The 16,847-nt window shown below is 40.6% G+C and overlaps 1 protein-coding gene across 3 annotated transcripts in view; it reads left to right on the top strand.

Annotated features, from left to right (window-relative positions):
• Window positions 1-16,077, top strand: part of LOC121298798 (uveal autoantigen with coiled-coil domains and ankyrin repeats-like) — a 36,080-nt gene extending 20,003 nt beyond the window's left edge. For all 3 annotated transcript variants that reach the window (XM_041226017.1, XM_041226018.1, XM_041226019.1), the window contains exons 3-19: window positions 384-472; window positions 948-1,012; window positions 1,858-1,915; window positions 2,019-2,089; window positions 2,305-2,411; window positions 3,370-3,551; window positions 4,804-4,841; window positions 5,994-6,074; window positions 6,542-6,649; window positions 6,905-6,937; window positions 7,390-7,488; window positions 7,605-7,635; window positions 7,923-7,972; window positions 8,604-11,276; window positions 12,032-12,172; window positions 13,750-13,815; window positions 14,479-16,077. In XM_041226017.1, the coding sequence (XP_041081951.1) occupies window positions 384-472; window positions 948-1,012; window positions 1,858-1,915; window positions 2,019-2,089; window positions 2,305-2,411; window positions 3,370-3,551; window positions 4,804-4,841; window positions 5,994-6,074; window positions 6,542-6,649; window positions 6,905-6,937; window positions 7,390-7,488; window positions 7,605-7,635; window positions 7,923-7,972; window positions 8,604-11,276; window positions 12,032-12,172; window positions 13,750-13,815; window positions 14,479-14,550 (3,964 nt within the window). In that variant the 3' untranslated portion in view covers window positions 14,551-16,077. The remainder of the gene's footprint in view (window positions 1-383; window positions 473-947; window positions 1,013-1,857; window positions 1,916-2,018; window positions 2,090-2,304; window positions 2,412-3,369; window positions 3,552-4,803; window positions 4,842-5,993; window positions 6,075-6,541; window positions 6,650-6,904; window positions 6,938-7,389; window positions 7,489-7,604; window positions 7,636-7,922; window positions 7,973-8,603; window positions 11,277-12,031; window positions 12,173-13,749; window positions 13,816-14,478) is intronic.
• Window positions 16,078-16,847: the final 770 nt, after the last annotated feature.

The following is a 16,847-nucleotide window of genomic DNA, read 5'->3' as shown; positions in this document are numbered from 1 at the left end:
AGAATCAGTATAATTGATAGTGACTGCCGCTCTTCTGGCTCTGATGCTGTCTTTCTCTGAAATCACATTGTGGTGAAATTGCTGCAACATTTCCTCTCGTCCATTCGTATTTTAACAGCTGTCATTAATGGCCTCCAACGCTGACCTTGAGTGTTTCCCAGTCCCAAGGCAAGATTTAAAAAACTATCGAATAGGATGTTTTACGGTCCAAACATGTGCCTTTGACTTCAAACTGTGAAAGTTTGTATGACGCTGTTGTTTGCAGGTCCATTCAAAGACATCTCAGCTTCCACACTTGCTAACCAGGTATCCTCAGGGATCCAGAACTACAGAAATCGAAATCAAGTAAAACTGAGTCGAACAGCTGTGTGTGTTTTTTGTAGGTTCCACCTGGCTGCTTCCAGAGGGCATCTGGATTGTCTCAACATCATGCTGGCCCATCACGTTGATGTGACTGCTGCCGACGCCACTGGTTTGTTGACTGAAGGAATCCTTTAAAAAGAGATGATATTTTAGTCAAATGTTTACTTTTATTATTTTGTACTAGCCCAAGCACTCTTGTGCTAAATAAATAAATATTTTTGTCCTTTGGCTAAATATGTATATTTTACAGCTGTTAAAAAAAAAAAAAAAAAAAAAAAATCTATGTTTTGTTGAAAAATGAAATTGAGCAAAGCATTGGTATTCAAACAATATAGCTCCACAGAGCCCAGGTGTCTGCTGACGTTGCTCAATCAGCCTAAAATAATGTCATTGTTATTAATGGGACTCATTCTCTATTCACGTATGTACGTCGGTAAGGCAGACAGTGTGACTGAGTTCAGTGGAGGGGGATTAATAAACATGCACATTTAAGCATGTTCAAACCACCAGTGTGTTTTTTTTCTGTTTAATGCCATCTTCATAGTCATGTACTTTCTAAACTGCATTCTTGTTGTATCCTTTAGGGAAAAATGCCTTGCATTTGGCTGCAAGGAATGGGCAGTCACTGTGCGTGCAGAAACTACTCCAGGTAATATGCCAGATCACTCTTTACAGGAAACTGTATGGGAACCTCCATGGTAATTCAGCAGTCACAAATGGGTTTTAAATGTTGGCCAAAAAGTTTATAGCTATGTCAAGACTATTCTTTCTCTGCCAGTGTGTATATTGGATGTCTGTCATGAATTGAATGTGGGCACGTGTTGTTTTTTGTTTTAAATATATGAATGTTTAAACTTGTCCTCTCTAAGTCTGTACACAGGATGGTGGTGTATAACTGCCTGTGCTCTAGATAGAATGCTGTCTCCTGGTCTAGTCTAATTCCTGTGCCCCAGGGTTTTGAATGTCAGTCCCCATGTCTAACATTAGTACTTGTTGCTGGATGTTTTGGAAGCTGTGAGGAGTTGCAGTGCACTAACAGGCTGGCCTGGTCCAGCCTTGTCTTGTGAACTCCTACACGTGAACAGGTAGTCTGGATTTCACTGGCCGCTTCTGTCTTGCTGCAGGCAAAACTAGGGTTCAGAAAATGTACCGATGCATCTGGCTTCACACAAAGATCAGTGCTAATCAGGTCCTGTGAAACCAGCCAATACTGTATTAAGTGGTCGAGGTTGGGTGGGATATAGAAAACTTTTGGTAACTTTTGAAACTGTTCAAAGTTGATATCTCGCAAAGACTATAGTACAGTGCACAGGCATGCAGAACAGTGACGTTGGCTTATCTACTGTTTTATTGAATTTTAATGCAAAGTTGGAGCCTAGTGTGGGCAGCATGTATTATGACAGTCCATCGAAAGCCCCTGATATCCAGCTGTGTTGCATCATCCCTGCAACATGATGAACCGAAGTCCCTGATGTTTATGTGCTCACGTTTCAGCACAACTGCCCTGTTGGAAACGTGGACCTGCAAGGAAGAACAGCGCTTCATGATGCTGGTGAGTTGTTCATATGCTTTGGTTCTTCAGTTATAGAAATATCAGTGATTTTCTCCTGCACGCTTTCACACACAATGTATTTTCACTTGTGTGTGTGTTTCAGTGATAGCAGGCTGTACTTCGAGCGTGAAGCTGCTGTGTGACAGTGGAGCCTCTGTCGATGCAAAGGATTTTGTGAGTACTGTTCTTTACCGCAGAGTGATTTTTACACCATTATATTCATGTCTAAAATGTAACTAATTAATTTTTTGAATGAACATGTTGGATTTCTTCATGAATGTAAGTGTTGTCTCTCTGTTGAAGTGTTACCTCTCTTTGCTTCAGAGTGCAGCTGAGATTTCTAATGTAATATGTAATGCAGAAACAATCCCTTTCTTTCTCATGGGCAGGATGGAAGAACGCCACTGGTGCTGGCCACACAGATGTGCCATCCAAAGATTTGCCAACTTCTGCTTGACCACGGGGCAGACATCAGTGCCAGAGACAAGCAGAGCAAGTATGAGAGACGGTCTTAATCACTGTCTGTCTGTTTGTTTTCCAAGTTGCCCCTCTTTCCTGGCTATCCTTTTGGCAGATCAAGCAAATCAAGACGTATGCCCAAACGGTGGGGGCTCAATGCATTTCTAAAAACAGTAATAATGGCATCACTTTATAATCCCAGTAATCGCTTTGTCTCGGCACATCGCTTTCTGGGAATAATCTTGATTTGCTGAGCAACGGGGGCAGCGTGGCAGAGCCGTGCTCTCCAGTTTGTCAACAGATGAGAAATACGATCCTCCCATTCCCTTGTGCTTCTTGATGCTGATACGCACGTACAGTGAATAAATGAATCACTGTTGCAGAGCTGGGGATCCATTCACAATTAAAGTGTCTTAGCAGAGTGACAGTAAGCAGTCTAATCTCAGACCCCACCCCAACCAAAAAATAAATAAATAAATAAAAAAATAGATTTAAACCTATGCAGCTGTTGTGTGTGTGTGTGGTAGCTTTCTCATTGCAGTTGTATGGTAGATTTTTGAACAGGACACAGAGCTCTTAGTACTGGTATAGCTGCTATTTAAAAAGCTGTTTTGGTTGTATCAGGTGTTAGCTGCAAAACCAGTGAGAATGTGTGTTTGTACGTGTGAGATCAAGTCTTTCTCCATTGATTGGTGTTGCAGTAAACCCATTTTGCCTGCTGTTTTTGGGTGCCGATAGGATGATGATGATGATAGAAAATGATGCAGAATAAAGAAAAACTCTAGGGAGGTGGAGATGAGTCCTTGTAATGTAATAAGGAAATTTAAAATTAACTGTAATTTGTGTTGTCATTGTTGAGTCAGGTAAACCAAAATCTTTATACCTGAACAAAAAAAATAAAAATAAAAAATAAATATTTGGAGGAGAGAAGGGAGAGTTGTCTCACAAGCTTTTGCTTGTTAAATAAATCGCTTTTTCTCCGCCCGTGTCGCTAGGACGGCTCTGATTTTGGGCTGCGAGTACTCCTGCAGGGACGCAGTGGAGCTGCTGTTAAAGAGGGGTGCTGATGTCACAATGATGGACTCCCTGGGTCATGACGCATACCACTACGCTCGGCTCTGTAAAAACTCGGAACTCCTGTCAATGGTCAAGGCTGCCTATGATAACGCCAACAAAGGTATCTGTCCTATTGTGCCCACCAGCGATGGATTATTTCTTTTTAAAGTCCCAGCAAGTTTTTCATTAAAGATAAAATTTCAGCAGCCCCCCCACTCCCACCCCCAGAGGTCTCTGTCTCTCTCCAGTCGGCAGCGTGGCGCAGATTGCTCCTTGACGAAGCTTTCATGACGGGCCTGGGGTAGCTGGCACACACTGGTGACGGGATAGTTGGCGCTAGAGTGGGTAGACTTTCTCTGTTTACACAGGAGGACATGTTTAGTCAGGTGTCTACTGCACTGACTTCTTAATCTGGCAATGTCACAGAAGTGACCCTTCCTGTAACTAGTTCGGCCCTGCCAGCTGGCCTCAGTTTGATCCAAGGCTGACACGTTGGTTCATGTTCACGTTGGTACTGCAGAGTAGGCAGACTTAAAGGATGCTGATAGACCTGTAGTTGCTACCAGTGTCATGCACATAAAAGCATATGAACTGCCTGCTCAACACTATCACAAGCACAGGAAGAACTCAAGTTTATAATACATATTATAATAATTGTTATAGTTAGTCCAATAACAGGTAGGGGCATTTTGTCAATCAGTCATAATTCACAGCTGTGAGTTACAAGCGTGAATTACAAGTGTTCAATTCCATTGCATTTGAATGGAATGACTTTTGCTGTACAGTGGTATTAATAAGACCTTACTGTGTATCTGCCATTACATGTTGGTATTTGTGCACTCTCAGTAAGAACGCAGTAGAAAAGGTTATGGCTGGTAATATTTGTTCTAAAAATGTGTATTTCACGAATAGCTATGCCTTAGAAGTAAGTATCTGTGCTTTACCAACATTCATTTGCAGTTGGGTGCCTTGCAGTGTCTGATTTTGTATTAAGCACCCTCTCTACATCTGTCCATGCAGATAGGAAACAGATGGATGATAATAGTTCATCATTGTGCACTATGATATCGCGTTTAATATCTCCTTTTTATCTCTCCTCTTCATTGGTTGGTATTCAGACTCCTTTCAGATTTAGCATTCAGGTCCTGGAATGCATACTTAAGCAGGAATTCTCTGTTTGCAAGATTTCTGCATTAATCTCCAAAAGAAAGACAGGGGTGGTATGGGGGTGTCTATCAGAAAGACCTTCACTTAAATATCCCTAGCTCTTTCTTTTTTGATGTGCAGTCGATAAAGGCTGGTCTTTAATGAAAAAGTGTTGTATTTGGGAGTCTGCAGTACATGCTAAATTGACTTGTGTTTTTTTCTTATAGCAAAGGAAGCTACCAAGAAAGGACAACAGTTTCACCAGGTAACATTGTAGTATATACAATTACTACAAGATGCATCCTGGAAACAAATGACTTGAATGAAATACACTGAATTTGCAAACTGATCTGTAAATTGCATAGAAATTGAATCCCAACCAGTGGTAATTAAAATGCAAATGAATCCGCTGATCTGGTAATGGAGATTGCAGGAAAGAGAGTTTGTGCATTTTCATCAGCCAGCAAGAGATAAAACCTGGTTGAAACATTGCCTTGTCAGAACGGGTTGTGATTCTGCGTGGCACTAAGACTACTCCCTGAGGGATGGGAGGGAGGGAGGGAGGGAGGGAGGGGGAGGGGGAGGGAGGGAGGGAGAGACCACCATGTTTTAAAATGGCAGTGATTTTTAAACTTCTATTTTCCTGTGGTGTTTTTTTCTTTCTTTTTTTTTTTTTTTTTTTAAATAACCTGAAGCTAATTTTCCCCTTAAAAGGGATCATCTGATGGCTGAAGTAAATATGTAATGGGTGTGACCATTGTTCTCTGTGCCCAAAATTAATTTATTCATGATAAATTGTTGCAGCCAAGGGCTAAAAACAGATTAAGTCTGGCATTGGAAACAAATATTCAACTCTGTTCATACATAGCTGTCATATTATAGGGGGGTTGATTCACTAAGGTTATTGGACTCCGGGCATGTTCACTTTTTTGTTTGTTTGTTTTTTGCAGCCTAAATTCCGACAAGAGCTTTTTTTTCTTTTCCTTTTGGGGTAATCATACATTATTGAACGCTAAATTAACTTGTTAGACATCTCAGTTTATAACTAGCTAATGTTACTAAAGAAATAAGACATTTAAATGTTTTATTGCATTGAAGAAATGTAGATATTTGATTGTATTGGGTCAGGGAACATGAAACCTGTTCTCAAACCTGGAAAAGCTTTTGAGACTGTGTTACTAAACAATGCAAGAAAGGTGCAAGCTGCATTAAATTGCAGTGAGCTTTATCATGCTGCCCATGCCTGGGTCAGCTCCTGTGCACGGTATTAAAATAGAAGCAGTTTCCAAGTGACTTGACTGCCATCTATGGAAAAGCCTTGTAATTGCAAGCACTTGGTTGCTTGCAGTGCATGCACAGTAGGCACTTACCCACATACTGTTCTTTAACAAGATAATGACCACAGTGATTCCTTCAGGTGCAGAGTGTGGAGAATCCACATAGGATGGATCAGGTGAATGCAGAGGCTGAAGCAAATCTAAGTGGACAGATGTTCCAGGTGAATGTTTATAGTGTCTTTTATAAAGATAGAAAAGTGCCCTACTTTAAGTCCAGCAGTCTTTATCCGCTGTGTGGGATTTCCGCTGAGGATCACAGTGAGATGTGTACATGTTATTTCTGTTAAGCTTTAGTAGCAAAGTCCAGAGTAATAGAAGGCCTTGCATGCTTGTACATAATCAGAATCATGATGTTTGACCTATAAGAAGATTTATGCTTTATTTGTTTTTTAAATGCAAAAAATTACATTTGTATTCGCTGAAATACAACAAAGACTGATGGCATTCCTTCTAACTCCACTAGTTTAAAAATAAGTGACTAGGAAATAAATAAAACTCCTTGAACCTTTCTTGTGTTCTTTTTAAATGTGTGTGAAAAAGTGTTTGTTTGTAGTGGCAGTGCTAATAAGAATAATCAATACCGATGAGGATAATAGCTATTCATGTTAACATGCATGTCTGTTTTTAGGAACTTGAGGTTGAAAATGAAGACTTGAAGAGTAAATTGAGAAAGTTTCATCAGGAACAGAGGGTGCTACTTGACAAAGTTAATGGATTACAGCAGCAGCTCAGCCAGGTAATATGAGGACAGTAAGAGCAGGGCTACATTTTACATGCCCTGTTGACTCTCCAACTGACTAAACTCTGATTGTAATCCGATTCAGTGTTTCAGCAATGATCCTGGCAACATTTACACAAATAAATCATACAAAATCAACAACTGTGCAGTCTTTGTACAAAAAGAAAAAAACGCAGAAAGATATCTCGGTGTTCACACTTAACTAGACAACAAACCTCACTTTTTTTTTTTGGTTTTATGTTTTTTTCCCAGGAGAAGAGAACAGTGGAGGAACTCCAGAAAGAGGTACATGTTTAACATCATTGCTTTTGCACAACCAGACAATTCTACTAATTGATCAATCAATCATTTCGAAAAGCGACAAATCGTGGTCACTGTTAGCTGCATCGGGTGCATCAATGTTTTCTCTGCACAGTACTTGTATGCTGTGGGTGAGGTTGTATGCTGTGAACTGCTCAGGACGGATTTCACATACAACAGGCTTTTGTAAAGGATTCCTGACTTCACATTTCGGTCTATATTAACCATTGTTGTTTGCTAGTCTCTGAAGGTGTTTCAAATGTGTCACACTTGCTTCATATCGAGGCCCATTCAATGCTCTCTTGTAGCTGTGTGTATCTAGTGTTATAAATTTATGCAAACCTGTACTGTGGTGTATATAGAACTGGCTGAGGCTTCCCTACTGCTAATGTACCTTATTTCTTTAATAGTCATAAAGAGCTGTCTCTTTGTTTCAGAGAGAACAATTAAAACTCCTTTTAACAGCAAAAGACAAGGAGCAGGATGAAAGTGTGAAGGCTGTGGAAGCGCTAAAGATCAAGCTAAAGAATTATGAGGTATCTGCTTAAACAATACGAACAATGATCAAGTAGAACACTCAAGCATATCTTGTTTCTCTTTTTTTAAAAGATCTTTTTGCTTAATAAAAAAAAATCTTACTTTGTTTTTACAGGGTGATCACGTTGGCCAGAGTGGGCTTAAAAGTAGGTACATGGTTAAATATACCTATATTGTGACAATTCATTTGAAGAGTTGTTTATTAAATTAGCTGTTGCATGCTGATATTGTCTGCTTCTTATAAAGTTCTCTTGTTCTCAGACCTGTATCTTGCTGTGTAAAGAATAGCACAGTTTCAGCTGTGGCAAATGCTATGTTTTAAACTTCTATTTCTAGTCATTGGGGCAGCATAGAGAAATTATAACCCTCTAAAATAGGATTGTAGTGTGGAGCAGTTTTCCTGTCCTACAGTGTTTTTAATTTCTCTGTCTAGGAAAAGATCACCTGCTTACAAAACAGTCCCGCAGCTTTGACGTAACACAGGTAATGTTTTTTCTTTTCCTTTTTAATGCTATGTTTTAGGTGTAATCCATTATTAGACTTGGATGAACATACTGAAGAAAGCTTAACTCAACCTGTCTTCAAAATTGTTAAGATTTAGGAGCTGTACAATTGTGCAGAACTGATGTGGAAAACATTGCAGAGGTTTTCAGAAGCTGATGGTTAATCCTTTTACTTAGGTCATATTCCTGGTAATCTGGGGAGGACTGTAACTGTTCATGAAGAGAAACTAGATACTGGGAATGGGCTTAATAATAATAATAATAAAAAAATTGTGTTCCAAAAGACAATAACCTTTCTATTTTATAACAGACTGCTCTTGAACATCTCCCCTGTCGGATACACGTTCAGTATTGTGTTTCTGCAAGGGGCTGTGTGATATTAGCAGATGAGATCAGAGTGGGTACCCATGAGTGGGCTTACTGGAGGCTCTGGCCTTGAGTGGGTGGAAACCAGCTTGCATCTTATCCTGTACTATAGGAAACATTTAACAGTATATCATTTTTTTTTTAACTTGTCATTTCCATTTCTGATACAAAGGATTTCCAGATAGCTGTCAGGGTCTAGTATTTATGTATGCATATTTATTTATTTATTGTCTGTACTCCCACAGTTACAGTCTGTTGCCAGACCACTGGAGTTATCAGGAGCTGGCCCAGCCTTTCAGGATGAAAACGAAAACCTCAAGAAGGATATGGAAGTGTTAAGAAAACGGTATGAGGCAGCGAAAGAAGACCAGGGCAGGCTTCAGAAAGAACTCTTGGGCAAGATTCAGGAATGCAAAAGTTTGTCTGAAAAATGTGAGACAACAAAACAAGACTCCGACAAGCAAGTGAGGGAGATGGAAGATGCACTGAATGACGTACAAAAGAGAATGGTGGATTCAGAGATGAAAGTAAAACAACTGCAGGCTTATGTGGTAGCCGTGAAGGAACACCTGAACAACCAGGTGGTGGACGATCTGAAGGAACAGCTGCAAGACGTCAAGGGGAAGTACGAGGGGGCCTCGGCTGAGGTGGGGAAGCTGAGGAACCACCTGAAGCTGAACGAGAAAGCACTGGAGGAGTACAAGAAAAGTGAAGGAAGGTTAGCGGAAGACATGGAGAAGGTGCAGAAGGAACTTAGCAAGTTGAAGAGGGAGAAGGAGCAAGCGACAATGGCACTCATGGACATCGAAGGACAGATGAAGGAGCTGGAAGCCAAACTGGCCTCCACCGTACCCGGAGAGAAATTTGACAACATGAAGAATCTGCTTACGGACGCCGTGGATGAGAAGGAGGGACAGATCGCAGAGCTGAGGGAAGACTACGAAAGAGCACTGGAGGACATTGCGGAGATCCAAAAAGAACTTGATAGGCATGTGACACTTGAGGAGTATGATAGACTGAAGACTTCCTTCGAAGATCAGGCTGGAGGTCTGAAGAAAAAACTTGCAGATGTCACTGCCAAAAGTCAGACGTTGATAAAGGAAGTAGAAAAGAAACAGCAGGAGAATCAGTTACTTAAAAAGCAGCTGCAGGACTTGACTGTAAAGATTCAAGCCCAGTATGTGCCGTTAAAGTCACATGAAGAGGTGAAGAAATCATTGAGCAGAACCACCGAAGAGCTGAACAGGAAGCTTTCAGAGGTGACACAAAAGCACGATCGGGCACGAGCTGAAATGGAGAAGCTCCAATTGGAAAAAGTCACTTTATGTGAAAAAGTGACCCATCTGCAAGCCCAATATGTTCCACCTGAAAAGTTTGAGATGGAAGTGACCAGCCTTTCATCTCAGAAAGAGAGTCTAAAACAAGAGCTTGAAGAACTTGATCAAAAATACAACGAAAGGGAAAAGGAGATGGACAAGTTAATCTCACAGAATGCTGATCTGAAACAAAAGATGGAGACGCAGTTTGTGCCAAAAGAGCTGTACAAAGAGAGCAGAAATTCACTTGGAAATGCTTTAGAGAGGACTAATCGTGACCTCTCTAAACTGGAGAAGCAGTACAGAGAGACCCAGCAAGAATTCAAGAAGGTGAAGGATGAAAACACAACGTTGAGAGAAAAGTTGCAGGTTCTTGAGAAGCAGTTATGCCATGAATATGTTAGTCTTAATGATCATGAAGCAATGAGAAACACACTGAATAGCACTGTGTCAGAGCTTCAGCGCAAAGTTATGGCAGCTGAATCTGGTTGTCAGAAAGCACAGGAGGAAGCTGTGAGACTCCATAAAGAAATTGAGGAGCAGAAGAAAGAATTGGACACTATACAGGAAGCAATTCAGTCCAAGTTTGTTCCGGTGACTGTCGTTGAGGAAAGGCAACGTGCTTTTGACGCAACTCTGAAGGATCTGAGGAATCGGTTGACAGAGGTGCAGGAGAGGCTGAGGGAAGCCAAGCTGGAGGGAGACAGTTCTAAGCAGGACAACGAGAAGCTTAAAGTGCAGATTGTTTCTGTACAGCAGAGCGTGGAAACTGGATACGTTCCGAGCGCGAAACATCAAGAAATCGAAAACGCGTACAAAAGAAGAACAGAAGAGCTTACCAGTGAGCTTGGGGAGCTAGCACGGAAACATGAAGACGTTGCTATTCAGAAGAAAATGTTGGAAGAAGAAAACACCAAGTGCCGCTCAGGGTTGCAGGCGCTGCAGCATCGCATGCAGACAGAGTATGTTTTGCAGGAGCAGTTTAAGACCATGCAACAGTCTTTGAATGGCACCATCGAGCAGCTTAAGAATGAGTGTGAGAAAACAAAAGTGGCTTACAGACATGAATCTGAGAAAGTGAGGATGTTACAGAAAGAACTAGAGGTTCACAATGCTGGCTCTGTAGCGTTGGAAGAACACGTTCGAATGAAAGAGAACTTGGAGGGAGAGGTTGCAGATCTGAAGAGCCTTCTGAAAAAGGAGGAAGAAAGAATGACAGAAAAGATGCAGCAGGTTCTGACCCTTCAGAGAGACCTGCAGAGCGTCAGCAGAGCCCTGGAGCAGATCAAAGAGAAGGAAGGCGGCGAGTTATTGGTGTACAGATCAGCAAAGAGTGCTCTGGAAGCAGAGGTCATTGGCCTCAATGAACGCTTGTCAAGTTTGACAGAAAAGTATGAGGAGCTGTGTGAGGAAGTCTTGCGTGCCAAGGACAAGGAACTGACTGCAAAAACCGAGAGTGAGACGAAGCAGGCCAACAACCTGTCTATTGAGAGAGAGATTAAAGAACTGAAGGGAAGATATGACGAATCCTTGACCACGAGTGCCGACCTGCAGAAAAGGATTCAAGAATCTGTTGAACAGATGGCAGCAAAGGATAAGAAGGTAAGGATGAATCAAATTCATGCAATGCTGTATTTTCCTGTTTTCCTTTTTACTTTTAAGTCATGCCCTCTGGGGTTTCCATGTGTGAGCGATACGCATGCCCACATGCACACAATCCATCGACGTCCTTCAGTGGGACGAAGACATTCTGTGTGCTATTGCAATGTGTCGAACTGATCTGAGCCTTGGCTTTCCCTACATATGTGTTACAAGGACAAAGTTAATCTTTGAATATGAAAAGAGATCCCATCTGGTACATGGAGTACCAAGTCGTTAATTCATCTACAAGAGAAATGTTATATAAATGTGAAATGAGGGAAAAGTGAGCTGTGATGCCTGAGGGTGGCCATCCTGTAGAGTTCTAGAATGTGCGCCGCTGCCTGTTTTAGTAAGCGGTTCAAGAGACAGCATTAGGCTAAACTGATTGGAGGAAGCTATACTGAAAAGTGAACAGGTGTGCTAGCCAAAAATAAAACACTAACACCATAGAGGTCAAAGTTGCTGCAGCTCCTGTCTCCTTTGCTGTATCTCAGACCGCAAGATATTCAATACAAGAAAAAGGGGGAGACTTGTGCTATTGGTAAGAAAAAAATTCATTTTAGAAGTCTTGTATAGCGCACTTAAAGGGTAGAGGTATGTTACAGCACCCCCCACCCCCCACCAAAAGCCAGGTTTCATTATCCAGAAGTCCTGCAACAACAGCACATAGTGACCTGTTTACTCGAAGTGTACTTGATTTGTTTCTTTCTGTTCAGATCACGGAGCTCCTGAATGACATGGAGAGGTTGAAGCAAGCCCTTAAGTTGGCACACGCCAGCAACACTCCGACAAAGAGACAGAACCAGCAGGTGGAGACCCTCCAAACCCAGATCAAGAGCCTGCAGCAGCAGCTGGCTGTGAGTATGGGGACTCGATCAGGCGCAGGTTGGAGAGTGTGATTTCCTGGGAAGCATTCGGAATGAGCAGGCAGCCAGGATTCCACTGGCACAGATAGTGCCAGGTGGATTCTGATACAGAGAGAGATTTATTCAAATTCAGTATTGGAGAAAGCACTCAAATTATTGTTAACGTCAATAAACAGCATAGGAAATAAATACAAATAAACAAACATTTGAAACTCGTTACCCTTTGGGTCTTCAGACCTGCAGGAAAATGTGTGAATACTGAAAAGTAAATTATAATGTATTAATCTGTATCTATTTGTCTTCTTATTATTGTGATGACTAATATGAATAATTTATATTATATTATATATAGTATTTATATTCTTTTTTCACTTCTATATATTTGAATTAACCATCTGTTCTAGCACTTGATGATTTCTGTTCATTTTGTTAGGGGCGATGCTTCAGTAAACTGCTCTGTCATTAGACCTTCTGGTCTGTACAAACAGACAGGGATCTCTGCACGATGCCTCCCCTCACTGTGGAGTACACATATCAAGTGACACACTGACTCATGGCAAATTGTTGTGTTTTCTGTCAGGTTACATGGAAAAATAATTTCAATACATTAATCAATCTTCCTATATCATCGCATGCTGCAGATAGAAAGAACATGTGCTGAATATTTAACAGTGTTCTTCTGGTGAGCTCTGATGCTCTTGCTCTGTAAAAGCTACAGCAATGTAAAATGACACCCTCTGTTCTAAAGCGCATGCTGAAAAAGAATTCTAATGAAACAAATATAATATTGATGAAAAGGAAAGATTATTTGGAAACTGTTAATGCAAGATAACCCTTAGATAACCCTTAGACCAGGGGTGTCCAGTCACAACTCTAGAGGACAATGCCACCTCAAGTTTAAGAGGTGATTTGAACTGGTTATTCTCTTGATTGGTCAACACTACACCTTGTCCAGGTATTTAGCTATTGATCATTTAAAGAGACCCAGAAATCCTGCAGGATTGTGGCTCTCCAGGACCAGGGTTGGAGGTTCCTAGTATAGGCACACCTATATAGACGACTTCACTTTCTGTAGGGAAGTTATCCTTCCTAGGCCTGCGTTTTGAAAGAGTTAATAAAATATATCTTGTGCGTTTATGTCTTACTCGTGTCAAACTCAATTTGCAATCTGCTAATGCAACCAAAAAGTCAAGCGTTAGTGATTTCACACAAAATATATTTCAGCGTGTGCAGCGAATTGAGAAATGTATCCTCAGAGAGAGCGAGCAAGAGAGAGACAATTTTATTAACAAAATTGTGCAGGAAGCGTTATTCTTGTTGTGTACAGGCAAGGTACTTCTTTCACCTTTTGGATGACATTAACACAAAAGAGAAGGTAGAAAAGAGAGACTGCTGGGACTGTCACGCAATACAAAGCTGTGTTCACTAAGTGTGACTGTGGAGAGCTGCTAATGCAAGAACCGGTACTGGGAAAATAACCTTCAAGTGTATTTGTTTCTTCTGACAGATGAGAGTTTTACAGTTGATTGCATGTATGTGTGTGTGTCTCTTTATTTGTCCCCTCACAGGATGCTGAAAGGCGACACATAGAAGTGGTTTCAGTTTATCGAACGCACCTCCTCAGTGCTGCACAGGTACAGAGACTCGGTGAATCGGTGATAATGACTGGCTATCGTTGCCATTCAATGGAAACGATTGCTGTTCAGTGCTGCATTGGCAGGCAAATTGCACGTCTGATTGGCTTGAAAATGCTCGCAGTCCTTACCATATATCTAGAGTAACATGAGTAATCATGTAACATGGTTGTGGCATTGCTAATCACAAGTTGGCATTTGTTTGGGGCATTTGGCTTTAATTGATGGTTATATGAGCTTTTTAGCGATGTGTGTGTGTGTGTGTGCATATATATATATATATATATATATATATATATATATATATATATATATATATATATATATATATATCCGCTATCAATTTTACTTATCCCCTTTTCAGCTTGCACAGTTTGCATCGTTATACATTTAGATTTTAGTATCTGTTTTTGTAATCGAAACCTTTTATGTTGTCTGCTCCTATATAAGCGCAGCCAGATAATGTAGCGCCCTGACTTCAGATCTGATTCACTGCAGCTCTTCAAAGCACTGGACAGCCTGTTTGTGCAGCCCAGTATCTCCTGCTCTTGTCTGATCTCTGTTCAGTGCATTGTGTGGCTTGTTGATGGAGGTGCGAGTGCTGTGCTGTGCTGTGCTGTGCTGTGCTGTATTGTATTGTATTGTATTGTGTTCTGCTTGTAGGGGCACATGGATGAAGATGTGCAGGCTGCCTTGCTCCAGATCATTCGGATGAGGCAAGAATTTGTATGCTAGGAACAGAACCACACTGAGTGCTGTACAGCCATTGTGACCTAAATCCCTCACTTCACGATGCACTACATAGCAAACTGAAGAATATGCAACCAAGCATCGCCTGTGACAGAGAGGTCCACGGTGGATTGTTTAATGGTTTGAGAAAAAAATGAAAAAGAAATGATGCCTAGTTTGACCTTTTTCCCTCTAAATCGCAGCAAGTTTTACTTATTTTAATGAAGCTGATTTCAAATATTTTTATAAGCTTCTCTGGATGGTAAATTCAGTAACCCTTTTTTTTTTTTTTTCTCAAATTGAAGACATGTGGAGCGTTTTGAATTGTCTGATTGCCGAGACAGTTAAATTTCCTGCAGAATAAGGACATTGCGAGTTCTTTTTCATGTTTTACAATTGGCTATATGTGGGAGTAAGTTATAACACTATATTTACTTTAACTGACTCCCAAGAGTAACGCAACACTGTACTCACTGTACATAGCAATAGCAAGCAATGCTGTTTAACGCTCACAAAACCAAGCAGTGATATCATTGGGTTACGGCCCTGTGTCTTATTTGGGACATTTTCGGTCTGTCGGGAAGGTTCTTTGTTTTTATATATCTTCTATCTTATTTTCCAGACATTACATTGTTGCCAAGCCTATTGTTTCACCAGTATATTGTCAAAAAATACTTGTTATGATAATATCTATAAAGCAAATGTTAGCACAATTATATATACACAAAAAAGTGTCATTTTCATTTTCCTTTCACTTTAAATACAGCACGACTACAACATTAGCTGTTTCTGATAGGGCTCAGTTCTCATCTCAGTTAGGTTAGTATGCCTACAGATACTGTTACACAGTACTGGGTAAGCACTAACCTTACTGGGATTAAACCACTGCCCAGGGTTGTGGCTTGGCTGGCCAAGTTGCCTTGTAATTTAACGGAGCTAGCTAAAATACCGCGGCTTTGCCTTGCAGGTAAAAATAGGAATTTAGTTTTTAACTAGACTAACCTTGTGCCTTTTACAGATATATTTTTTCAAGAATGGCTTTGTTATACTTTGATTTAAACACTATATGAGAATATTATTCAGCAGGACTGGAATGGAATAGGATAATGATTGTTCTTGTTAACATTTCTAATGTCGGGGAGGGGGGGGCACTGACCCTGGGGACCCCACCCCCCACCCCGTGTATTTCTCCAGGTTGGTACTGTTCTTAATAAGGTATAGATTACCCCCATGAACTACTGTGTGTGAAATATGTATCTAATAACCCTTTGTCAGGATGTTTAAAGAAAAACAGAATAGCCAAACACTTGTTTTAATAGTCAATTTATATAAAAAGGCAAGTAGTTTTTATAGTAATAATAATAATAATAATAATAATTTTATTGTTTTTTTTAAAAAGACCCCCAGTCTGTATTTGTCACCAGTCCCTGTGGTACTGGTACTGATGGTTATAGTACAGATACTTTGTTTTGAAATGTTTCCATCTTAATAATTAGCTGTACCAGCATTAATAAAAGTACCTATTTTAGAAGATTCTTATGTGTGTTTGTTCTACCGCTGTATTGGCAATGAGTTTACACTGTAATTACATACTATATTAACAATTAGTTAAAACCTTATTTAACACGTCTTCCATCTGAATTGCATTTCACTTGACCCCTCCAAACCAGTGTCATTGTGAGACAGGTATCGCTTGCTCATGTTTCAGAGACAGCATTGCAGCCTGCCCTGTGTCCAGCAACAAGCTGTGATATTAAGTCCATGCTGAAACAGGGATGCTTTCCAAGTGTGAATCAAAGCTCGTTTTCCTGTTAGAACAGTAAAAAGATGAAAGCTAAGCTGTTCTTTTGCCAGTAGCGGTTGTGTGAAGTTGGGTTCATCTTGGGTCCTCTGAAACCCTGGATTTGATTATTTTAAAAGGTTGTCGATCGCTGGAGTGTCTCTTGGGTGCCACCTTCTGGAGATCTTGCATTGGTGCGTCTGTTGAAATTAAATGGGGCATTTCTGCAATACTGCCCAAAATAGAGATCCTGTAACTGCTAGACAGTTGCTCATGACAGCTGTGCAAGGTAAGTGATTGGATCAGTTATCTAGAAGCAATAACCGCAACGCCACTGCAATTAGCATTTGTGTATTTATATAAACACGCACATACATACAAATAAGAAGGAAAGACTTCTGTTTGCATGTATTTTGCAACTGGAAATAAATAATATTGACTGCACCCCACCCAACCCCCTTCAATAATTTATCAGTAATAAATGTATAAATTAATTTGGACAAAATCACTTTTAGGGAGTGGT

This window comes from Polyodon spathula, chromosome 24, assembly GCF_017654505.1.
Source record: "Polyodon spathula isolate WHYD16114869_AA chromosome 24, ASM1765450v1, whole genome shotgun sequence".
Lineage (NCBI taxonomy): Eukaryota > Metazoa > Chordata > Actinopteri > Acipenseriformes > Polyodontidae > Polyodon > Polyodon spathula.
The sequence above is the reverse complement of the archived record's forward strand: the minus strand, read 5'-3'. Positions and strand labels throughout refer to the sequence as shown.